The sequence below is a fragment of the Paramormyrops kingsleyae genome, chromosome 4 (genome assembly GCF_048594095.1).
Source record: "Paramormyrops kingsleyae isolate MSU_618 chromosome 4, PKINGS_0.4, whole genome shotgun sequence".
Lineage (NCBI taxonomy): Eukaryota > Metazoa > Chordata > Actinopteri > Osteoglossiformes > Mormyridae > Paramormyrops > Paramormyrops kingsleyae.
In genome coordinates, this window is record NC_132800.1 from 41,685,117 (window position 1) to 41,711,440 (window position 26,324).

Sequence of the window (26,324 nt, forward strand, 5' to 3'; positions counted from 1 at the left end):
TTTATCCCTTTGCACTTGAACACATATAAATTTAAATAAATAGACAGGTATAGCTACCATTGTATATATGTTCTCATGGTATACCAGAAGAATCTGGAAAGTGAGTGTAACCAATGTGTCCTATCTTTTAGAGAGTCTTCTTTGTTAACAACCCCCCCTTCTCTTCCAACATTCCTTTGTGGTCCTTATCTGATCTTGGTGGACCGTTACCAAGTTTCTGTGTTCTAACATACTATATTAAAAAGAACTGAATTAAGGTGTACATTATCCATTTTGGAGAAGATCAATTAGAATAAGCCACACCAACCAAGATATGTTGTGTCCAGATGTGCAACTTATATTGATATTAACACAAACTAATGGCCACGCCTATCTATGGATAAGATGTGCTGTTTGTAATATGAATATTTGATGTAATGTCTGCACAAAGTGTAACATCTGTTGAGGTGCAACCCAAAACACCTGTATCCTATACTGATGTGAATCAGTCACATAGATAAAATAGTTAATTGTTTAATCAATTAATACAGATGGTATGAGGCATGTACCTGTGAAGCTGGTATGGCATGTTTGGTGTCAAACTGATTGTTAATCACCCCTGATTCCAAATCTTTTATTACCATAAAAGTGGATGTATCAAAAGTTATAACAGCTTAATGAAAATCATCAGTAAAGGGAGAATCAGTCGGGCCATAAATCCCAAAAAGACTGATACAGACCCCCTTCCGAAAGCCCGCCAAATGGATGGCCAGCCATTGGGCCAGAAGTCGAATTCCTGATCATCCCTATTCATGAACTTTAGACTATAAAACCCTGGACCTCAGAACAAAGGTGCGCAGAAAACAACATCAGCTGGGGCAAACAGATCATCAAGCGCAGAGAACAACCATCAGCCTAAGGAAAGACCATCAGCCCGGGAGAAGAGAAACCCACAAGAAACCCTCCGGTGAAGGCCCAGCTGAACAGAGAACAGCACCCAAGACAAAGCTTCACCAGGAGAGAGAATCCAAAGGGGCTCCATTCCACTGCTCCAAACGTCGCGCCTTCCTGAGTGCCATCAGCTCAGCAGCTCTGTCATCAATTGCCAAGACCCCCCCCCCCCCACTCTTCAACCAAGTAAACCAACTTCCTTTCATTCTAACAACTTAAGCTGTTCTGTTAACCTGCTATAAGACTTTAGGGTCGTGTTTCCACAAACTGTGCTTGCTTTGCAGAACAGTATTTTCCATTTAAGGTTACTCATTTAAATCCGGTCATTGCATTTTCATAATTACATCGTTTGTTTTATTCCGTTATTTCATGTTTGTTGTTTGTGTTAGGTGTAATGTCTGTTTTATGTTAGTTGTAGTGTTAGCTAGGAATACATGCATGTTTTTTACACAACTTTAGCCTCCGTCATTGAGTGTCTCACAATAAAGTTCCTGCCTCTGTGCGATCTTGCTACATGCTCTGAACCTCAAACTCGCCTGAAACATCGCGAGACTCTCTCTCATCGGCCGTGAGGGGAGCTTCGCTACCAATCGTTTACATTACCTGGTGATACAGCTCGCTGGACGAGCCTTCTAAGCCAGGTTACTAAGCAATACTGGTAATTAGTGAATGCCATTTAAGTCTCACATTAACAGACTCACAGGGATACCGCAATTGAGTTTGGAGGAGCCGACCATTCGGCATAACGATTGGTTAATAATCAGCATTAAATAATAATTAATTAAACTGTAATTAATTTCAAACATATTGGTGGAGATATTAAAAATTACCTGTGCTAATAATTCCTACAGTGGCTATAGGAGTATATTTTCCCTATAGAAGATACAACTAGTGGTAGCCTCATTACTTTTAGACCTCAACTTGGTACAGAACAAATTAAATCATTTTTCTCATTTAACATTCAGATTTTTTCACTAGGCTTAATGTTTAGAAAGCCAGGTTTAATATTTTAAAACCCACAGCGATTGAAGATAGTATGCCACGGATATTAGTAAATGCCAAATTTTATTGTGAATTATTTTTCAGGGTCTTTTGGGTTGCCTGAGCTAATTAGTGCATGCTGATTAGCCTCTATCTTTTAGTACTATAGTATATTGGTGTGTAACTCCAAAGGAGTCCTGAAGGATACTCTTCAATGGATGAGTCAGGCTTAGTATTAACAGGTCTTCACGTATTTTTCTTGTGGGAGAGGCCTAAGTATAATAGAGAAACTGACACCTACTGATAGGGAGTCCTGTTTTCCCTTTCCATACCCTTTATTCCAACCAAAGCACCTTCCCATCTCTTCTCCCAGCTAAAAATCACCCCACAGGTTAACTTTAGCGGGTCCCCACTAAGGAAAGTCAAAGTCTCTCACCCAACCACTGACCAGCACACAAGATCTCCCCAAGATGCATTTATGTGGCTTCAGTCAACTTCAAAACCATTAACAGTAGATTAAAAAAAAAAGTCAGCCATAGCTGTTCGAATATTATTACAGAGAACATCCAGTAAGTCTTCTTCATGATAGTGGTTAAAATAAATCACAGCAGCTGTTAGATATTATACAAAACTTAAGGTGATTGAAAGTGATTCAGTTTTAATTAGATATTTAAAATTTTGTGAGATGAACTCAACTATTTTCTGTTCTCAGAACACAAAGTGAATGCATCAACTGAATCCCAAAAGAACCTCAACCTAAAATGTGTTCTTGAATTTATTATTTGATGTCTTCAAAGTGAACAGCTTTATTGTCAGACTAAAAGTAAGCATTTGAATACATATGACTTTTCAGTTGTTTTCGTTACGTTCATGACGTTACATTAGCAAGTTATAGCACTGGTGTCACCATATCTTCGTCAGGCGTGATGAATGGCAGTAAATTAAAAATGCCGTTTCCAAAAATAGAGCTGGCTTGATGTTGAATTGGAATAAAATGAAGAATTCAGTTTGAGGATATTGAATGCAATCACACAACACAGTAATGTCATTTACCCTAGCAAAACAATTATATAATTGATGCACTTTCAAGATGGTACATGTATAACTGAGCCTGCATATGTATGAGTGGGTAAAGCATACCTAGTATTTACATCAAAGAAACTGTATATAACTTCAAGTATACAAGGCAACAAGATTTATATAATTTAATGTAGATCGGCCTATTTTTTACGAGTTGAACAATTAGTTTTATATCACTTCAACCTTAGCACTATAACAAAAGTCAGAAGACCATGGCAAATAAAATTATGCTTTATTCCAATACATAACTCATTGTTCGGTACAGTTACATTTAATCAGCAAAACATCTTCAAATGTTTTGTCATTTAGACTGCACTGTCCTGGCTTGAAAATATTTCCAGCTGCACTGAAGATTCTCTTAACAGGTTCAGAAGAAGCTGGTATAACAAGGTATTTACAGGCAAGTTGTGCTAGCTCAGGAAAGCTTGTTTGGTTTCTCTTCCAGTAGGCCAAAGGGTTGAGATTCTCTGCTAAACATGCTTGACTTTGTGTGAAGCTTTAGCGTCAGCTGAGGGACAACTTTGGCTTTCCATGTAGGAAGAGAGCTTGGGACGTCTCTTTGCTTGGTCATTACAGTCAATATAGCCAGCACTGAGACACTCTACTTTTCCTATGAGAAGATCCTTCATGGTGTTAACCTCTTCACCAATACACCAGTCCAGTTTGAATCCTGGGTCAAGAATGGAAGCTATTTGGAAGTTTTGCATGTCTTCAAATTTTGCAAGATGCTTATCAACCGCTTTCTGAAGAATGGACACCAGGTTGTTGCTGCCAGTCATCTTCATGTGTCTGACTGCATGCCTTAAGGCTTGAACATACGGAATCACCAAGCCGGAGGTTACCACTTTCTCTGCCTGACACCTGTCTGTCACCTCCTCAAAGGGTTCCAGCATCACACATAGTTCCTGTACGATTTTAAATTCAGTGGGTGACAGCTGAACAGGGCACTCCAGCTGAGCAAGGACATCATTGGGAATGTTAAGGACTGACTTTAGTATCTTCAATTGACTATTACAGCGTGTAGCATTTCCAGGATGAAGTCTGTAATCTCCTAAAGTCTCAGTAGCCAGTGGAGACTTATGGCAGAAAGACAAGTTTTTGGATTTTATCTAGCCCGTTTTTTTTTATAGAACCAACTTGATCCAGGGCATCACGAACCACAAGCTGCAATGTATGGACAAAGCATGGACTTCTTTCTGGAGGGAAGTACATCATCTCCTCATCAATGTTCACCACATGAAGATCAGATGTGTCATCCTGTTCCTCCTCTTCACCATCAATATTAGTTATTGGTGGGAAGAGGTTGAATGCCTTTATCAGGTTAGATGCACTATCAGTAACAATAAATGATACTTTGTTCTTAATGTCATAAGTTGATAAAATATCCTCATACATTCCACAAATGTTCTCCGCTGTATGTCTTCCTTTGAATCGCTGGCAACTCAATGTTACATTCTGCAATGTAAAATTTGAAATGAAATTACCCGTCATGCCAAAAAATTATCTCATGGATCGGTTTGACCATAGATCCACTGTCAGGCAAATATTGTAGGCATTATGCATCTGATTAATTAAATGATATTTTACAGAAGTGGTGCGCTGAGGAATGAGGTTCTGGGTGAGGTCTCTCCGAGAAGGCATTATGAATAATGGTTCAGCCAACTGCAAAACTGCGATTAAATCCTTATTTTCTACAGTAGAGAGGGGAAGGAGTCCATTTACAATGTATGTCACAATGCTGTCTGTAAGAGCAACTTGACGACTATCTGTTGGTATCGGAACCACAACCCATTTAGAGCTAGGGTTGGGTATCGTTTTGGGTTTTTTCGATACCGGTGCCAAATCGATACTTTTAAAACGGTACCGGTGCCAAAACGGTGCCTGAACCGATACTTTACAAAAGCCACAAAATGATGGTGGATGACTCAAGAATACATTTTTATTGAACAAAAAATTGAATGCTTAAAATTGAATATGAATATATATGTAAATACAAAAAACAACAACAAAACATAAGCCACCTATGTAATGTTAATTTAACATTACATTAGCCTACTACTAACCTGCGGAAAGGTTGCTGTCGTCATCATAATCGGTGGACTCCTTTTTGCTACGGTTGGTATGACTGGGGCTGGGGTTATCCACACCGATCGTGCCAGCTGTTGTCCGCAAGCTGTCAAGCACGGTGCATCCCTCTGCTTTTAAGTTTATTCCGTGTACCCTCAAATGTTTCATTAGATTTGACGTGTTTCCCCCTTTACACGCAACTGCTGTAAAACATTTGCTGCACGCTGCGGTGTTGGAATCCTTTCTTGTGAAATATAGCCACACTTTCGACCGTTTAGTTTTAGGCATTTTAACAAAAGTTGTTTAATTTAGCAAGCTAAGATAGCGGTAGACCACCTGCTGCCGTCAGAGCAAGTGTAACGTTAGTTGCTACATTCACGCGCATCTCGGATGGTCTCATTTCCTGATGATGTCACGTGTGTGTTGATGAATCTTATGCTTATTATAACTGTGTCATCATAGCCCCAGAGAACAAATATTTCAATCGACAGTTCAGGCATCGAAGTGGCACCGAAATTCGCGTTTTGTTTCGGTCCGGTACATACCGGTTATATAGGTTTTCGGTACCCAACCCTATTTAGAGCTGGCTTCAACTTCAGCAGGTGAAGTATCCGTAACACTTGAGTTAGGGGTGACTGGGTCATCGCTGGGTTCAGACTTCACCAAAAGTTCTGAATTTCTCTTCTGAAAAAGAAAATGTACTTGTTAATTTGTAAAACAAAAATATGCAAAGTAAAAAAAAAAATTATGAATAAAAAGTACACACACAGTATGGGTCATTCCATGTCAAATCATCACACTTTCGGATAGAACTGGGCTGTCACGTTCAGCTCCGAACGATCCTCGTGTGTGCCACTCCCCCTCATTACCTCCTGTCGAAACCTGAGTGTCATCACCTGTTACCTATTCCTTTTGCCTTGTCTCATGTATTTAGTCCGAGTCTCAGTCAGTCTTCCCCAGATCCGTCATTGTATTGTTCTGCGTGTTAGTGAATGTCTGCCTTCTCGTGTCAATTAAAACCCTGTTTACCCGTTCGTCTGGCTCCTCTCGCCTACTTCCCGGCTCACCTGCTCCTGACACATGACAGAATGACGGATCTCCTGAAAGACGCACCGCAGCAGGGCGAGGACCTCTGGCTCGTCCTGCTGCATGAGGTCGCGTATTGGCGCGAGCTGCCGGAGATCCGCGGGGATCCCGGCCTGTTCGCACTGGCGGAGGAAAGCTGGGATCTCCTCCAAGAGGTTAACCAACGAACCAAGGTGCGCATAATGACGGAAGTGCGTTCCCTCCTCCTACAGCTCACCGACCAGGTAAGGGAGAGATGGCTTCAGCCTCCCACCTGGTCAGAAGCAACCCCGCCTCTACTTTCTGGTCCGGGGCGGCGGAAGGAAAAGAGATGACGGGGAAGAAGCCGACCCGACTATCGTCGTGGGGCGGTGTCTTCTCTCACCGGCTTCACTCCTAGCGGGTGAGCAGGGGGAATCCCCACTCTCGGACGACGTCCCGGCTGCGACGCTCGCACGAGCATGCAACGCCTCCGGCGCTTTCGACAAGGAGCCGCTGCTGGCGGCATATCAGTACCGGCTGGCACGCCTGGCTAACAGGGGAGCCAGGGCGGCTTGGGATGCAATTCCCCGGGTCCCTAGAGCCCTTAAAGGAGCAGCTCCGGACCTGCCTGCTCCGGTTCTGCCCGCGGCGCCGCCTGCTGCTGCTGCTGCCGCCGCTCGGCCCGCAGCACCGCCTGCTACTGCTGCCGCCGCACTTCCCGCGGCACCATCCAAGGCGCCCGCTGCGGCGTCCCCTGATGGCCACGTGTTGGCGGCGCCCGCTGAGGCGCCCCCTGCTGGCCGCACGCCCGAGGTGCACGCCAAGGCGCCCCCTGCTGGCCAAGGTGTTGAAGGTGCCCGCGGAGGCGCCCCCTACTGGCCGCAAGCCCGAGGGGCCTGCTGCAGCACCCCCCAGGGTTCCGGAGCCACAACCCTGCCTGGAGACCGTGAGGAGGTTTCGCCTCCTGCAGGAGCTGTACTGGCGGGTGGTTGGGGAACCCGCCGTGAAAGACTCCCTAGAGGCAGCTCCGCTCCTGGAGCAGCTCCGGAGGGAGTTTGCCACCGCCGCCCCTGATTCCCCGGTCTAGCAGCTAGCCCAGGTGGAGGAGACCCTGAGGCAGCTGCTCCGTCTACGGCCTGCTGCCGCTGCTCTACCCACGGCGCCCCCTGCTGGCCGCACGTTCGCTCTGCCCGCAGCACCGCCTGAGGCCGGCTCTTCTGTCCTGCCCGTCCAGCCCGGCTCTTCCGTCCAGCCCGGCTCTCCTGTCCTCCCAGCACTGGCCCAAGTCCCCGAGGAGGTCCCGGACAGTCGGACCCCCGCTCTGTTCTCCTCCTCTGAGGAGGAGCTTGAGTGGGACCCCTCGGGGACCTCCCTCGAGACTCCCTCGCCCTTGCCTCGGCAAGTCCGACACCCCCCAGGACCCTGCCTATCTGTGTCCGGCAAGGGGAGGGGACATAGATGTCGGGCCAAGGTACCGCCCGCCCTGCCCCCTGGCTTGCCCTCGCTCGCTTTGGCTGGGGCTTGAGGCCTGCCTGTGGTTCCTCCTGCTCCGAGCCGGCGGTCGCCTGCGGGTCCCCCAGCCTCGGTCCCGCCTCCGACTCCGCGTCGATCACCTGCGGGTCCCCCTGCGCCAGCGCGTCGGTGGACGGCGCCTCCGCCCGATGTGGCAGCGCCTTCGCTGGCTGCGGCTTCCCCCTTCTCCTTCCCTTTGCCGTTGGCCCCTCCGACTCCCTTCTTGTCTCCTTCGTCTGTCCCTCGCCTTGTCTCCTTGTTCCCTTCGTGGTCCCCTCCTGCTCCCTCCTCCCTCTCGCCTGCGGCCCCTCCGGCAGCTGCCCGTCGCCCGCCTGGGCTCCCTCGGGCTCCCCTTTGTCCCCCTTCCGTTCCTGTCTGGTCTCCCCTGTCTGCTCCTCCTCCTTTCGTCCCGCCTGTGTCTGCTCCTCGTCCCTCTGTTCTTCCTCTGTTCACTCCTGGCCCCTTCGTGTCGCCTGTGGGTGTTCCCTCCGTGTCGCCCTTTTCTGTCTGCCTGTCTGCGTTCCCCGTCCTTTGTCGGGTCTTGTCGTTTTTCTGGTCCCTGTTCCTGTTCTGTGTCTCTGTCCTGTTTCCAGTGTCTCCTTAATGTTCTGCTTTTGGTTTTCAGCTCCTGCCCCTCGTCTCGTCCGTCGCCTCCCCTTGGGCGCGCCTGGTGTGCGCGCCTTTGGGGGGGGGTTATGTCACGTTCAGCTCCGAACGATCCTCGTGTGTGCCACGCCCCCTCATTACCTCCTGTCGAAACCTGAGTGTCATCACCTGTTACCTATTCCTTTTGCCTTGTCTCATGTATTTAGTCCGAGTCTCAGTCAGTCTTCCCCAGATCCGTCATTGTATTGTTTTGCGTGTTAGTGAATGTCTGCCTTCTTGTGTCAATTAAAACCCTGTTTACCCGTTCGTCTGGCTCCTCTCGCCTACTTCCTGGCTCACCTGCTCCTGACACATGACATGGGCGATATGGCAAAAAAAATTATCACGATATTTTTCCCTGTATTGACCGATATCGATAATTATGAATATTATACACTCACCTAAAGGATTATTAGGAACACCATACTAATACGGTGTTTGACCCCCTTTCGCCTTCAGAACTGCCTTAATTCTACGTGCCATTGATTCAACAAGGTGCTGAAAGCATTCATAAGAACATAAGAACTATACAAACGAGAGGAGGCCATTCGGCCCATCGAGCTCGCTTGGGGAGAACTTAACTAATAGCTCAGAGTTGTTAAAATCTTATCTAGCTCTGATTTAAAGGAACCCAAGGATTCAGCTTGCACTACGTTATCAGGAAGACTATTCTATACTCTGACTACACGCTGTGTAAAGAAGTGCTTCCTTAAATCCAGTTTGAAATGTTCTCCCGCTAATTTCCACCTATGGCCACGAGTTCTTGTATTTGAACTAATGCTGAAGTAACTATTCGGTTGAACAGCATGCAAACCTGTTAGAATCTTATAGACCTGGATCATGTCCCCCCTCAGTCTCCTTTGCTTGAGGCTGAACAGATTTAGCTCAATTAACCTTTCCTCGTAGGACATTCCTCTAAGACCAGGAATCATTCTTGTGGCCCTACGCTGCACCTTTTCTAAGGCCGCTATGTCCTTTTTAAGATATGGTGACCAAACCTGTACACAATATTCTAGGTGAGGTCTCACCAAGGAATTGTATAATCTTAGCATTACCTCCCTTGACTTAAACTCCACACACCTAGAGATATACCCCAACATCCTATTGGCCTTTTTTATTGCTTCCCCGCACTGGCGAGAATGAGACGTGGAAGCATCAACATACACACCAAGGTCTTTCTCATAATCAGCTACCTTTAATTCAGTAGGTCCCATAAAATACCTGTACTTTATATTTCTGCTCCCTACATGGAGTACCTTACATTTGTCTATGTTAAATTTCATCTGCCAGGTGTCAGCCCAGTCACTAATTAAATTAAGATCCCGCTGTAGCTGCTGAGCCGCTAGTTCAGTATCTGCTACACCACCCACCTTGGTGTCATCTGCAAATTTCACCAGTTTACTGTATATATTGGTGTCTATATCATTTATGTAAATTAGGAACAAAAGTGGTCCTAAAATTGAACCCTGCGGTACCCCACTATCAGCTTGAATCAACATTCTTTAGAAATGTTGGCCCATATTGATAGGATAGCATCTTGTAGTTGATGGAGATTTGTGGGATGCACATCCAGGGCACGAAGCTCCCGTTCCACCACATACCAAAGATGCTCTATTGGGTTGAGATCTGGTGACTGTGGGGGCCATTTTAGTACAGTGAACTCATTGTCATGTTCAAGAAACCAATTTGAAATGATTCGAGCTTTGTGACATGGTGCATTATCCTGCTGGAAGTAGCCATCAGAGGATGGGTACATGGTGGTCATAAAGGGATGGACATGGTCAGAAACAATGCTCAGGTAGGCCGTGGCATTTAAACGATGCCCAATTGGCACTAAGGGGCCTAAAGTGTGCCAAGAAAACATCCCCCACACCATTACACCACCACCACCAGCCTGCACAGTGGTAACAAGGCATGATGGATCCATGTTCTCATTCTGTTTACGCCAAATTCTGACTCTACCATTTGAATGTCTCAACAGAAATCGAGACTCATCAGACCAGGCAACATTTTTCCAGTCTTCAACTGTCCAATTTTGGTGAGCTCGTGCAAATTGTAGCCTCTTTTTCCTATTTGTAGTGGAGATGAGTGATACCCGGTGGGGTCTTCTGCTGTTGTAGCCCATCCACCTCAAGGTTGTGTGTGTTGTGGCTTCACAAATGCTTTGCTGCATACCTCGGTTGTAACGAGTGGTTATTTCAGTCAAAGTTGCTCTTCTATCAGCTTGAATCAAGTCGGTCCATTCTCCTCTGACCTCTAGCATCAACAAGGCATTTTCGCCCACAGGACTGCCACATACTGGATGTTTTTCCCTTTGCACACCATTCTTTGTAAACCCTAGAAATGGTTGTGCGTGAAAATCCCAGTAACTGAGCAGATTGTGAAATACTCAGACTGGCCCGTCTGGCACCAACAACCATGCCACGCTCAAAATTGCTTAAATCACCTTTCTTTCCCATTCTGACATTCAGTTTGGAGTTCAGGAGATTGTATTGACCAGGACCACACCCCTAAATGCATTGAAGCAACTGCCATGTGATTGGTTGATTAGATAATTGCATTAATGAGAAATTGAACAGGTGTTCCTAATAATTCTTTAGGTGAGTGTATATATGTGTGTGTGTGTGTGTGTGTGTATATATATACAGAAGAAAAGAATATATCACAATATATATCGTTACCGCACATGCTTCAAATTATACCGCAATATAGATTTTAGGCCATATCGCCCAGCGCTAGTTCCTCCCAAGGTTTCTTCCTTCCAGGGAGATTTTCCTTGCCACTGTCACCTCTGGCTTGCTCACTGGTGGCTTTGGGCAGGAATAATGTAAAGTGCTTTGACACAATGTAATGTTGTGAAAATGCGCTATACAAATAAAACTGAACTGAATTGAATCGAACTAAAGGCACTGTTTTCAAAATGAACTTCATCAATCATGATGTAAAATCAATCAACCATGACATAAAATGGTCAGATTGCCCACCCCTATGTAAATTCCTCGAGAATACGGATGACACCACTCTAATAGGCCACAAGGCTCTAATAGGCCAGGCTCATAATCTCTCACTGAATGTAAGCAAGACCAAGAAGCTAGTGGTGGATTTTATGCAGAAGCAGATCCTGTTGAGAGAGTGAGTAGCCTCAGGTACCTGGGTGCACACATCACAGGACCTGACATGGACCCAGCATACAGTGCCTTTATCACCTTAGTTGCTGAAGAAATTTAAGGTCTCCCCATCTATTTTGAATACTTTTTACACCGGCATTATAGAGAGCATCCTGGCACAGAGCTCCGCATTATGGTTCAGGAATTGCTCAGTTCAAGATCACAAAGCCCTGCAGATAGTGGTGTGCAGCAGAGCACATCTTAAGGTCAGCACTGCCCTCTCTGCAGGATATCTACACCAAGCACTGCAGGACCAGGGCAATTACAATAATTTGGGATCCTTCAGCCTTTTCAACTCAGGCAAGCGACTGCACACCCTAAGGGAAAACAGTGAAAGGCTCAAGAGGAGCTTCTACCCCCAGGCCATCAGGATCTGGAACTCTGACATGCCAACAGCTATCCGAACCTAAAACTCCTGCAGTCACTGTAACTCACTGCATAGTCACTTTATATTATATTTAATTCCGTAGTCTCTCCCACTAATTTATTATTTTTATCTGTATTATTTTGCTTTGTTTAGCACAATCTTGTAGCAAGCTAGCTTTTCATTTCACTGCACATTGTACCTGTATAACTGTGCATGTGACAAATAAACTTGTGAGTCCTGAAATCTCAAACGGCAACCAGTCTATATACAGACAGGAGGTGAATCATCTTTCAGAACGGTGGGGGCGTAACACCCTGGAGCTCAGTATTCAAGCAATGAGCACCTGCCCTTTTTGCCTGAATGATTGAAAGTACCACTTTTCAATAAACGAGTGTTGCTCCATACAATAAAATTTACAGAGGTTTCTTCCCTGGTTTGCAAATTTTAATAAAGTCACTTTGCATGGGTCTCTCACATGTCAATAGTCCTATGTGATTATAATTATTCCTTATTCCTAATGTCCCGTGTACAAGTGAAAGTAGGAGATCTAGAGACTCAGGATTAAAAAATGTTCTCATCCTAGTTGCCTGGTAAAGAAATATACAAGGTCCATCTGGAGAAGCAAATGAGCAAGCGTCATATCCAGACGGAGCACATTAATCATTTAATAAGAATGTCTAGTTTATAAACTGAACTGCTTGAATAGCAGTTCAGGGTGGGTTTTGTGGTTGTCAAGATGGTTCTTAATTGTTGTGAAATAACCAAAAAAAATAACATTTTAATATGTAGCCAATAAACACAATGATTAAAACTGTAGCAAAGTTGTCTTTATTTCACTGATCGTAGTGGTTGTGAGTGACCACCCATGTTTCTATCAGCTCAACCTCCGCTCAAATAAGTTTAGTTCAGGGCATTAGTTGCCACAGTGACTGAGTGACGTTCAGTCTAACCTCCATTTCTGGAATGGAAACTATTCAGATTTATGCTACCAATTCATATCTGCATGCTAAACACACTTTCTGGAATACCCTCTATGGCACCAATGTAACTAATGGCCTGTATCTCCCTTAACAGCACAACAAAATGCATTATGCCCTAGAAAAACAGACAAGGCTCACCATTAATAGCACATACCGATCCTGTCTTTAGCATCCAGATATAATTAATTGAAAACCACAGAACTGCACTCTTCACATCAAGGTTGTGCAAAATGCAGAAGTAATGAATCGTGCCACTTAAAAACAGGAATTTCAATTCAACTTAAACTGAATGCAATCACAGGACACAGGAATGAATTACATAATAGATTTACTTTCAACACGAAAGATGTAGATGCTGTGCCTGTACATGTGACCGCAGGAAAAGTATACCTTACTATAATTCTAAGAGGAAGATTGTGTGTGCGATATAATTATATATAAACTTGATCTTATTTGTCCATATTCATTATATACATGGTCAAAACAATTTCACATAATTGCTCCTATTTTTGCCACGTGTAGCATAGTAAGTTGTTTTTCAGTTCAACCTTACCACAGCAAAAAGCAAAACATCATAGCAAATGCAATTATGCTTTATTCTAATGCATGATTCATTGCTCGATGTTGTTACATTTAATCAACAAAAGATCTTCAAAGGTTTTATCATTCAGATTGGAACGTTCTGGGCTGAAAATATTCCCCGCCAAACTAAAGATTCTCTCAACAGGTGCAGAGGAAGCTGGTATAGCAAGGTATTTGCAGGCAAGTTGTGCCAGCTCAGGAAAGCTGGTTTGGTTTCCTTTCCAGTAGGCCAAAGGGTCAACATCCTCTGCCAAACATGGCTGACTCAGGTACACGATGACATCATGTGAAGTTCTGGCAACAGCTGAGGAACTACATTGACTCTCCATGTAGGAAAAAAGTTTGGGACGTTTCTTTGGTTGGTCACTACAGTCATTATATCCAGCACTGAGTTTTGGTGAAAGACACTCAACTTTTCCCATGAGAAGATCCTTCATGGTGTTAACCTCTTCACCAATACACCAGTCCAGTTTGAATCTTGGGTCAAGAGTGGAAGCCATCTGAAAGCATTGCATTTCTTCAAATTTTGCAAGATGCTTATCAACCGCTTTCTGAAGAATGGACACCAGGTTTTTATTGCCAGTCATATTCATGTTTTTGACTGCATGCCTTAAGGCTCGAACACATGGAATCACCAAGCTGGAGGTTACCACTTTCTCTGCCTGACACCTGTCTGTCACCTCCTCAAAGGGCTCCAGCACCACACATAGTTCCTGTATGATTTTAAATTCAGTGGGTGACAGCTGAACAGGGCACTCCAGCTGACCAAGGACATCACTGGGAATGTTAAGGACTGACTTCAGCATCTTCAACTGGCTATTCCAGCGGGTGGCATTTCCACAATGAAGTTTGTGATCTAGATTTGCAGTAGCCTGTGCAGATTTATAGCAGAAAGAAACTAGTTTTTGGATTTTGTCTAGCAAGCATTTTACAGAGCCAACTTGATCCAGGGCATCACGCACCACAAGATGTAATGTTTGGACAAAACATGGACTTCTTTCTGGAGGGAAGTACATCATCTCTTCCTCAATGTTCACCACATGAAGATCAGATGTGTCATCCTGTTCCACCTCTTCATCATGAACACCAGTTATAGGTGGGAAAAGGTTGAATGCCTTTATCATGTTTGATGTACTATCGGTCACAATGAATGATACTTTGTTCCTAATTCCATAAGTTGACAAAATATCCTCATACACGCCACAGATGTTATCTGCTGAATGCCTTCCTTTGAATCGCTGGCAACTCAACATTACATTCTGCAATTCAAAATTTAAAATGAAATGACCAGACATGGTAAAAAACGACCTCATGGATCGGTTTGACCATAAATCCACTGTCAGACAAATATCAGAAGCATTCTGCATCTGAGTAATTAAATGATTTTTAACAGCAGTAGTGCGCTGAGGAATGAGGTTCTGGGTGAGGTCTCTCCGAGAAGGCATTGTGAAGAACGGTTCAGCCAACTGCAAAATTGCGATGAAATCCTTATTTTCTACAGTAGAGAGGGGAAGGAGTCCATTCACAATGTATGTCACAATGCGGTCTGTCAGAGCAACTTGACGACTATCTGTTGGTATCGGAACCACGACCCATTTAGAGCTGGCTTCAGGATCAGTGGGTGCAGTATCAATAACAGTCTGGTTAGGAGTGACTGGGTCATCTCTGGGTTCTGACTTCACCACAGGGTCAGAATTCTTCTTCTGAAAAAGAATATATGTATTTGTTAATTTGTAAATTTAAAGTCAAATGTATACAGCACAAAAATCTCTGTGAATAGAAATTACAGTCAATACAGACAGTAGCGCTGCAATAGTATGAACATTTCGCAATGTGTCATGGCTCAATCCCAATTTGTTTTGTCGCATTAACTACACCGTCTTATTTAACTTGTACGGTAACCGCCAGTGACATAGGTCGTGTGAATATTGTCTTATGCACTGATTTAGCACACGTTTTAAGTACATTTCCCGATAATGATTGATCTTAATGAGTGTATGAATTTCGAACCAGGACCCGGACGATCGCGGTATCCGGATAACACTGTATTTCGGTCCAGATAAAAAAAAGATACCGGACAATATGCGTCGTGTATTGGTTCAGAACGAGACATAGCATTTTATTTGTGAATTACACGAGACTGTTCTAGCCGGCAGCGATGTGTTTTTTTTTTGTCTAAGTACAAGCATTGCAGTGATACTATAACATATTTTAATAATATAATACAACATTTTCTTTATATTCCCTAAAACAGCTTCAACACAAATTGCATACAAAAACAATCTATGCATTTAAGTTGCGTATTCAGACTTACGACATGTTCTTTCTAATCATTATTAAATCCGGCCCGGCGATAGATCAGTTTTCCTTGAGAATAAAAAACAGCTGAGGTAATGTCGGCGAGGTTTAGCGCTGTTTAGCGAATTATCCATATTTCTTTTTAAAAAGAAAAAAAAGTTTGCCTCTTAAACTGAAAACTTCCTGGCCAGTGCCCCCCGGGGTTATTTCACTTACGTTTTGCATGGCGGCGTAACGCGATGGATGGTGCTTTCTCAGATGGTGCATAAGGTTTGTTGTGTTGCCTGATTTAGCAGGTACGGCTTTACCGCATGCTCTACAAATTGGCGAGTCGCTCTTAAGAATAACTCCGTCTTCTTTTTTGAATCCAAAATGTGTCCACACGGCTGAAAGGATTCTTTTTCTTTGTGGAGGATGCAATTCGTCGATAACATTACTTGCACCCTCCATCTCCTCAGACCACGCCGACATATTTATACTGTGTTTCCGAACTAGCCAACTACATGAAGGATGTTGTCTGCTGGGTCCGGAAGTGATGTGCTTACGCATGCGTCATGAAAAGCACATTAAATCGTTACAATTTGAATTAATCATATTAATGTGAAGTGGGAACATTAAATTATAGCGGATATTTCACGTCATATTACGTTATTAGCCCACTTGGGTATGTTATGAATATTGACGTGTTGTAACGCCATCATTCAATCCGCGGTATAGCACAGCATTAATAACTATTTCAGAATTTTTTGATCCTGGTATAGCGGCATACAATTCAGAATTGAACAGCTTTTAGCTAACGATACAGAATCATCATGCCTTTTAACATTTGCAGTTATGGTATGCCTACAATATCAGATAGCTGCAGCATGACAACACTAAATACTGATCAGGTAATGAAAATGAACAACAGTAAATCTGTTAACTTACCTGGTGATGTCTCTTGAGATCCTATATTATCTTGAAGGCACCACAGACTGCTGTATTACAGTGCTTGCATACAGCTCCGTGATTCTCAGGTATGGCTCTGGGAGATTGTTCACCAAAATGGGTAAAGATTGACAGCATAGGTTTGCTGTGTGAATTTTTCATCTTGTATGTCAGTTTGCTTTCAGATTGTTTGACTCTAAATGAAATGTTTTTCCACCATGGTACAGTTAAATAATATATTCTATACATGACACTTCAAATTTTGCTTTATTTAATTCTGAATTACATTTTTATAATAATAATACAGTATATGCTGTGTATGGTATGTGAAATGAATATTGAAATATTAAGCTGTATTATTAAAAGGTGCACCTACACTAAGTATACAGAATTATTTATATTCAAATTCCATTTTGATCTTACTTCGTTAAATTAAAATTCAACGTGAAATTTTTTCTATGTTACTTTTTTTTCAAATTCAAGAACTTTTCTGGAATTTTAGGCCCATTCTCAATTAATTTCTGAATGGTGCACAACCCTGATAACCAGTACTGATCGTAACCAGTAGCAACAATAAATATGGTGATATCATCATTTCAAGGTTATGAGCATTTACACGATCAGTCAGTACACCCCCATAAAGCAACTACCTCCTTCCCCCACACCATCAATAAGCAGACTATCCTGTGATTTCTCAGTTGCTAAACTCATATTCAAACTGAAGCCATAATATTTATTAAGCACCCATGTTTCTCTCCTTGCAGACCTGATATGCTGACAGGAATCTATCAGCATGGAAATAAAAAGGACAATAAACTTAGGGGCTGAGGTTTAGGAGCCAACAATGACAATGAGGACTAGAGAGAGAAGCGCACCCGGCCCAGACCACATCTGCAGCCGAGTCCTGCGGCACTGTGCTCAGCAACTAGGTGGCGTATTCCAGACCTTGTTCCAGAGCTCTTTGGACAGCGGCATAGTACCCTGCCTCTGGACACATTCTACAGTTATCCCCAATCCCAAAAAAAGTATAACCAAAGTTCTGAATGATCTTCGGCCCGTGGCTCTCACCTCTCTAGTGATGAAAGCCATGGAGAGGGTCATAAAACACCACATCATCAGAACCACTAACCCCCATATGGACCCGCTTCAATTTGCATATCGAACAAACAGAGGGGTTGACGACGCAAAATCATTCATTATAGACATCATGCATAAACGTCTGGAGCAGCCTAACTCATCAGTTAGCCGACTTCTCCTCAGCTTTCAACACTCAGCAACCACACATCCTGGCTACTAAACTCTCCTCCAACTTTCATCTGGACAACCAGTTAATCTTGTGGATATTGGACTTTCTGACCAACAGATCACAGAGGGTACTGGTAAACAATATTCTCTCTGACAGAGCACTGTCAGCATGTGCTGTAAGATTATTGGTCTGCCCTTGAGATCCTTATCACACATCTGTGACCAGCAGACACACAGGCTAGCACTCAAAATCATTAAAGACCCCTCACACCCGCTGAACTCTGCCTTTGAGTGGCTCCCCTCCAAACGCCGGCTCCGATGTCGCGGTTGCAGGACACAGAGGAGGAGGGCCACCTTTGTTCCTAAAGCTGTCCTTCTTTTGAACTACTGACACCCCCCAAATCCGCCATTATCACCTCTCACACTCCCACCTCCCCCTCCTCCTACAATCCAGACCTCCTCAGATCTGAGTCTCTCTCACTTCTCATTATTTCACTTTCAACATCATACACCTTATTGCCTCTGTATTTAAAGTCATTTATTTATTATTTATTATTGTTCATAGTTCATTGTGTGTCTATTGTGTGTCATCTGTTGTGTCAAATGTTACAACTGTTATGTGTGTGCGCTGCTCCTCTATGCCTTTTAAATTGCCCCTCGGGGACAAATAAAGTTTTTTGAATTTGAATGAGTGAGACAAGCCTGAGTAGGCGACCCAAACAATACAAACAGCATAGTCTAAATGCCAGTTCATAAACCACATATCCACGTGTGCTTATGGTCTGTGCACAAGGTGAGTGACAAACCTCATAAGTGGTGGGTGCCAAATGGTGCACATGTAGTCCAGGTTTTATGTCTAGTGGGTGTGTATATTCAGAAAAGTAAAGAAATCATCAATTTGTACCTTTGAAGGCACAATTACTTGTCAATAGCTGTAGGTACATTAATGGACTCTGAGGAACTTTTTGTACCATTGGGGGTACATTAACGTTGTTTGTACCTTCGGGAACAAAACTGATTCAGGGTTGTACCCAGTGTACTTGACAATTCCAGTAGTCGTTTTCATTGGCTAATATTTGCGAACTTAACAAGTGGTAACTTCCCTAGGGTTATTTGTATTTTTTAAAAATCAGGCTTTAATGCTCGATTTAAGAGTACACTTTACAATTGACACTTTCATTCGCAGGTTTGGTTTGCAGTTATTCGTCCCATAAAAGTCGTTATGACATACGACCATTAAACACTGGAAGTAGGGGTGCCAAGTGTCGTGTTATTAAAAACCACTTTGTGAGTCCGACTGTTATTGTAGCGGGTCTTTATTATTTTTTCCGCGTCTCTCATTCACTCTCTGCTGATTCCCCGCTACTCTCGTCTACCTTGTTGCCCTGATGTTATCGCTCACCGACCCCGTAGTCTCCAACTGAATAACCAATTACACCACATCTCCCCTTTTAAGAATCAATGGGTAGACTACCATTGATTCAGCAAGACCTTAGGGGGTTATTCTGCCCCTGTGGCTGGAAGGTCTGCTTCCTCTGAATCCTGAACCACTCCGACCCACACAACAGACACACAGCATTTTATCCTTAGCTTGAAACAATAAATTACAAATACAATACCAGCCCTGTGCTGTCTGTCCTCACCCTAGAGACTAATGCTTGAATGTTTACATCCAAACAGTGCAAAACATGAAATGGCTCATTCACAATATTGAACACATGTTTGTTTTTTTTAGTTTTTTTTAAATGCCTCTCAGGCCCTGGAAACTGTGAACAAAATTATAAGTCTAACCGGGTCGGTCTTACTATAGCGCTCCCCGACCTGGTTCTGAGAGTAGGAGTAGATGGTGGTTCTAAAACGTTCTGCTGCGGCAATGCTGCTGCAGGATGTTCTGTTGAAGGTCGTTCTGGAACTCCTCCCAGGATATGCTCAGCTGCTCCACCACTGCTCTGGTGAGGGCTGCATAGCAATGAGATGGTGACGGTTTCACCGGATGATCCCGTGGGGACCCTCCACCACGTATGAGCGGGGTGTAGTGTAGTTTCCAATGACAGCTCCAGCCGCTCTTTGGTCTGTGACCCACATATCCTGCCCGGGAGTGAGTCTGCCGAGATTCTGTGCACGATGTCGCAGATTGTAGCGTTGCGCATCCTTCTTCTTCCTCTCACTTTCCTCCAGCATTACCGCGGCTCCATCAGGAAGAGCAGGATCTAGTAGTGCAGGAAATATAGGCACGGTGGTACGAAGCCTCCTCCCCATGAGCAGCTGAGCTGGATTGTACCCATTTTGTAGTGGGGTAGCCCTGTACGCAAGCAGAGCGAGGTAGGGATCCTCTGACTTCTTCAAGAGCCCCTTCACCATCTGTACTGCACGTTCAGCTTCAGCATTTCCCTGGGGGTATTTTGGGCTGCTAGTCACATGGTGGAACCCATAAGACTCTGCAAACTTGGCAAAGGCCAACTGTGGCCCATTATCTGTGACTAGGGTCTTGCAGATCCCATGACGTGCAAAAATGGACTTCAGGTGATCAATCACGTCATTAGCCCTTGTGGGAGTAAGCAGTGAGACCTCCATACACCTTGATGCGTAATCCACCACTAGCAGGTAGGTCTTGCTCCCTAACATAAACAAATCTGCTCCACATTTCTGCCATGGTTGCCCCGGGTATGGTGTTTGCAGCAGCGGCTACCTGTGGTTCTGTCTCTCCTGGCAGCATGCTCGGCAGTGGAGAACCAGTTCGTTCAGCTGCTGGCTCAGCCCTGGCCACCATACCGACTGTTGTGCCCGCTGTCTACACTTGACCATGCCCTGATGACCTTCGTGCAGCTTGGCAAGAACATCATTTCTCATTACTGATGGCATAACCAGTCTTTGCCCCTTCAACAGGAGACCATCCTGGACTGTGAGAAAAAGGCTTGAGTGCAGGGTCATGGATGCCATGTGTTGGCCAGCCTTCTGTACACAACTGCATCACACGTATGCCCACACTGTCCCTCTGCAGCTGGTCTCTCAACTCCTCCAGATAAGCAGTGCTTGCAGCTAGGTTCTCCATTACTGTGTCTATGTAGATATTAGTGTCCTCTTTGTCAGCCGGTGTTTCCTCCCTCTTGACTGGCGCTCGTGACAGCGTATCTGCTGTCCACAGACACTTCCCTGCCACATGAGATATAGAGTATGAATAGCGCATCAGACGCATTCTGAAGCGTTGGATCCAAGGCGGTAGAGCATCCAGCGCTTGAGACCCCAGGAGACTCAAGAGAGGCTTGTGATCCGTTTCCAGCTGGAAGTGTTTCCCAATCAGAAAGTTACGGAACCTCTCGCAAGCTCAGGTCAGTCCCAATGCCTCCTTTTCCACTTTTGCTCCGTTAGTGTGAGAGACTGCGACATGTAGGCTATTGGCCTCCACTCCTCGTCCCATTTTTGGAGTAACACTCCTCCTAGCCCGTATGACGACGCGTCTGCTGAGACTTTGCATTCTCTGTTGGGATCATACATGGCTAGCACAGGTGGTGACGTCAGTGCATCCTTCAGATCTTGAAAGGCTCTAACCTGGTCAACGCCCCACATCCAGCAGTTCTTTTTCGACAGATCACACAGGGGTTTATCCCTCTCAGTCAACTGCGGGATAAACCTGCCCAGCTGGTTTACCATTCCGAGAAAGGACGGCTCCTGCATCCTCTTCACAGATGAGATCATTTGTCTTACATGGATCTGGGCTGAAGCCACTGGCACTAGATGACCCAGGAAGCTCACCTCTGACTTTGACAGGTCACACTTGTCAGTGTTTAGGGTGATGCCTGCCTTCTGGATCTTCTCCAGCACAGCATGCAGGCGAGCGTCATGCTCCTCTTGTGTGCGACCCCATACCAGCACATCATCAATATAGCCATGCCTTCTAGCCCCTCTGTGACCTCTGTCACCATTCTGTTTTGAAAGTGTTCAGGAGCTGATGCTATGCTGAAGGGTAACCACTTGAAGAAAAAGCGTCCGAAGGGTGTGATGAAGGTTGTTAATTTTGCTGAAGCTTCAGTCAGGGGAATTTGCCAAAACCCCATATTTGCGTCCAGCTTACTAAAAATTCTGGCTCTGGCCAGCAATCCCAGTGTTTCTTCCACTGATGGCAGGATAAACTTCTCTCGACACACTGACTCATTCAGTTTGGTGAGATCAACACATATGCGCATGGCACCTGTCTTCTTGGGCACTTTACAATTGACACTTTCATTCGCAGGTTTGGTTCGCAGTTATTCGTCCCATAAACGTACGACCATTAAACACTGGAAGTAGGGGTGCCGAGTGTCGTGTTATTAAAAACCACTTTGTGAGTCCGACTGTTATTGTAGCGTGTCTTTATTATTTTCTCCGCGTCTCTCATTCGCTCTCTGCTGATTCCCCGCTACACTCGTCTACCTTGTTGCCCCGACGTCATCACTCACCGACCCCGTAGTCTCCAACTGAATAACCAATTACACTACACCGAGTGTGCTTTAGCACCTCTTATCTGCTTCGTCAATGAAAAACAAAGCGTTATGCTAACTACCTTGCAACGGCGTCATTATGATTATTTCTACAAAAAGACTACCGTTAATGGCTATTGATAGTTACCAGTGATACAAAAAAACTTAAGTAAAATTCACCAAAGATTTTTACCAGCCTGAGCTCAAACGTCTTCCCACGCCTATGCAAATTGTCCTCTCAGTAACTGATTTACAAGCAACGGTAATGGGTTTTTGTTTCCTTGTTAATACAGTGGATAACATTACATACTGAAAACAACCATCAATTAGTCAACTATTTCTTTCAAAACAGAAGAGCTTCTTCTGTTAACCCAAACAAAGTCTTCACCACAGCATCTTCACCGTTTCATCGAGAGCCCCCATAAATAAAGTGGTACCTCAGTTCTCGAACTCATTAGAACTCGAATTTCTTAAAAGCCGAACCAACCAGTTCGAAAAAAATTAGCTAGAACTCGATCTGAATCTCAGAAGTCAAACCGTGAACGCCGACCTAAGATAACTTGTACGCGTGGGGCAATGAGTCACGCGGCACATCTCTCAGTGGAAACAAAGGGTAACGCTTCAGTCTCAGCTTCGCATTCGCTGTGATAGCATCCTGCACGTTTACACTGGCTGAATACATATACAGTCACATTTCCACATTATGGCTGTGGAAATGGGTACTAGGCTACATTTCTCCACAAAACAGACGTACAACCTTTCAGTGGTGCGGAAAAAGGGTAGAGGAAGCGAGAGCAAATCCGAAAGAAAAAAACCACGAACAAAAGATTATGATTACTCAGTGAATCCGGCCCCAGATTCATTACTTTCAAAAATGCATGGCTCCCTGTTGCATGATATGTCCCAAGTTCTCCCTGATGTCTCTATAAAACAGGACAAGACTGATAATTGTGATATGGCTATGCACAAATCAAATTCTGAGGGAGACGGCAGCATTTTTCATACTGGGTGCTCTGATATGGAGAGAATCCCAGAGGCAGAACCAGATCTGAAAAAAACACAAACAGAGAAAAACATGTTTTCTCCTTGGCTGCATATGAAAATGAATGAGCCGAACTGGTCAACAGTAGCTCCCAGAAGCCAGTGTCTGGCTCCAAAGACCTGGCTCGATGGGGAAACTATTGAGTGGGCCATCACAGGCTACATAGATCAAGCTCAGGTGTTGGACTCTGTTCTGTGTATGCCCACCTTTATTTATCAGATGGCTGCACTTTCAAGCTTTGGCCCAGTTTTACAGTTTTGTGCCGCTCAGAGAGCCTTAAATTTCGATACAATCCTGATGCCCTTCAATACTGATCTGCAAGGTCCTGGTTCCCACTGGGTTCTTGCTGCAACAGATTTCACAGAACGGGAAATTTGCATATTCAATTCAATCCACAGTTCTGAAACGGCAAGAACCGCAAGCTCAACTCTCCTGAAAGTTGTGGTGTGCATTTATACGGCAGCTGGAGAAAATTTTCGGACATCTGACTGGACAGTTACAGATGTCATAAATGTCCCACAACAAGCCAATGATTATGACTGCGGCGTTTTTGCCATTTTGTATGCCTGCTCAGTCATCACCAACTCACCAATAGGGTCAGCTGACAGCCATAAAGCTAGGTTGTGGATTCACTCCCTAGTTGAAGACTGCAAGCCAGTGAAAACCAGACGATCAGGCCTCTCACAAAAGAAGCTTTTATGCCACAGAAGAAAGGTGCAGTCATATGATGCAGAGATGAAGGCTGTACCTATAAGAGAAACAGAGTACAACTTCACCTTGCAAAGGCGAAAGCTAAGCCACACAAAAACTAAGAACTGGACCCTGCGCCACTCATCAAAATGTAAGGGTGATCCAGAGTACAGGGATGAGTACATTTTGTGTGTCATTTGTAGGTGGTGGTTTCACCTTAAGTGTATAAAGTCAACTGACCATTTAGTCGTTGCTTGTACCGACTACCACAAATGTTTAATGTGTTCTAGCTAAACCAGTGAATGTGGCATTTTGACTGGCAATCTTTCACATCTATAAAAAAATATGAATATTAGTTTTACATACTAGGAGTTACAAACAACAAAAGTTGTGCCAACTTATTCTCTTTTGTTCAGATGATTTATGTTTCATATGGGTGAAAACTTAAAAATTTGAGTTAAACATGCTAAGAATTCAAAAAAATGTGTGCCATATAATATTTATAAATGAAGATAACAAAACAGTCAATTAGCATGTTTATTTAGAACATGATAATAATAAATAATAGCAGACAGATTTTGATGATCCCAGTGGGGAATGAAAACAAACTTGACTGTGAAGTGTAGCTACCAGTTGTGACACCTAGAGAGCTGGAGGTCACAGGCCTTGCTCAAGGGCCCCCACATGTGCTGACACTGGGCTTGAACGGGTGACCTTTGAACCATGAGTAGAGAGGCTTATGGTGCGTTCGTTTTTCTCTCGGAACTCGGAAATTCCGAGTTGAGTGACATCACGTCCGACAATCTCCCGTTCGAGCTATCCACATCTCGGAACAAACATGGCTGCCTCCATGAACACGTTGCTGTGTGTTGTTGCTTTATATTTTAGCAGATTTGGAGTTTTCCAAATGGAGAAAATGGAGAAATTGAGATTTTTCAGAGAGACAAACAAGAAACACGAACCAGTCAAACCACATTAAAAGCTTTATAAAATATTTTAGTACATTCATAGCGATATTCTTTTTTCGATCGGTAAACAAACTACAAACAAACCAAGTCGCCATGTTGAAATTACGTCACAGGGGCAACTCGGGCAACAAAATCTGGTCCGACTTCAACATCATAAAAGGGGCGTGTTTCCGACGGGAAGTGACGTTTTTCGTGACGTTTTCATCCGAGTTCCGACTTGGAGAGAGATAATCGAACGCACCATTAGCTCACACAGCCACATGCTCAGGTGTATGGAACACAAGCTGAATAAGTTCCTAACACAAAAACGTTGTTCACAGAGTTTTGGCAGTGTCATAGTCCACAAGTGGCAGTGTATAGCTCAGTGGGTTAAACCTCTGTGCCTCTGACCCAAAGATTGACTGTTCAAGCCCAACCAGCACATCTTTGGGTTCTGTTTTTGTACCCCTGGGCACTGCAATGGGTGAAGCCTTAGCATGCTAAACTGAAATTTTAAAGTCTTTACACATATGAAAGATAAATCTTAAGAAAAGTCAATAGGTTTGAACAACTTTTTTTTGTTAGCAATTCGATCTTAGTATGTACAACTATGGAGATGAAATATAAATTATCTGAACGAAAAATAATTACTTAGCAGAACAATAGTTGGTTTTCAAAATCTAGTGCAATAAGTTGGCTTAAATTTTATGTTGCCTTAACTTTTTGTTTTTCATAGTGCACGAATTGACGCATTAACTGACTACTTGGGAAACAGTATTCCACATAAAGTGCAATTAAAAACAAATCACAAACGGTAGGCCTATATCCCAAATAATTTCAGTCACAGAATTTTAGAACCTTACTTACCTAAGAACGCACTTCTTTAATCATAAATCTTATGTAGTCCAACAACGTTTGCCCCTTCTGCCGACTAAAAAACTGCTTATCCAACGTGTTAGTTTCCAGGGGCTGTCGGTTACATTAGCCGTCTCTTATGCAATTGAACAATAACTAGTTGAGGACGGCGATTGGATGGACATCAATTGGGGTACCAACTGGAGCTTGGCACAAGTCCAGGGGTTTTAATTCCTACATAGAGGTTGCTGTATTCAGAAGAGGGTTTTTGCAAATAAAAATTTAAATATATATATATTATGTGAAAATCTTATCCCTTATAATGGGCGTCAATGGAGGGGAAAACGCTTAACGTAAGATAAAGTCCATATTCCTTGTATTTCGGTTTTGATATTTTGTCAGATGAAAGTGTTTATGACCAGATTTGTGTGTGCGAAATATAGTGATTTTTGGTGGCTGTTTTAGTACTTAAAATTACATTAAGCCTTTTCTTTATAATGGGCGT

General features: G+C 43.8%; 1 protein-coding gene across 1 annotated transcript; it reads right to left on the reverse strand.

The window, feature by feature from the left end:
- Positions 1–12,601: 12,601 nt before the first annotated feature.
- LOC111858953 (E3 SUMO-protein ligase ZBED1-like) lies at positions 12,602–16,178 on the reverse strand. Its single transcript, XM_023841195.2, has 2 exons — positions 15,873–16,178; positions 12,602–15,061 (listed from the first exon to the last, which is right to left on the reverse strand). The coding sequence occupies exons 1-2, from the start codon at positions 16,125–16,127 to the stop codon at positions 13,388–13,390; spliced, it is 1,929 nt and encodes a 642-aa protein (XP_023696963.2). The 5' UTR covers positions 16,128–16,178; the 3' UTR covers positions 12,602–13,387.
- Positions 16,179–26,324: the final 10,146 nt, after the last annotated feature.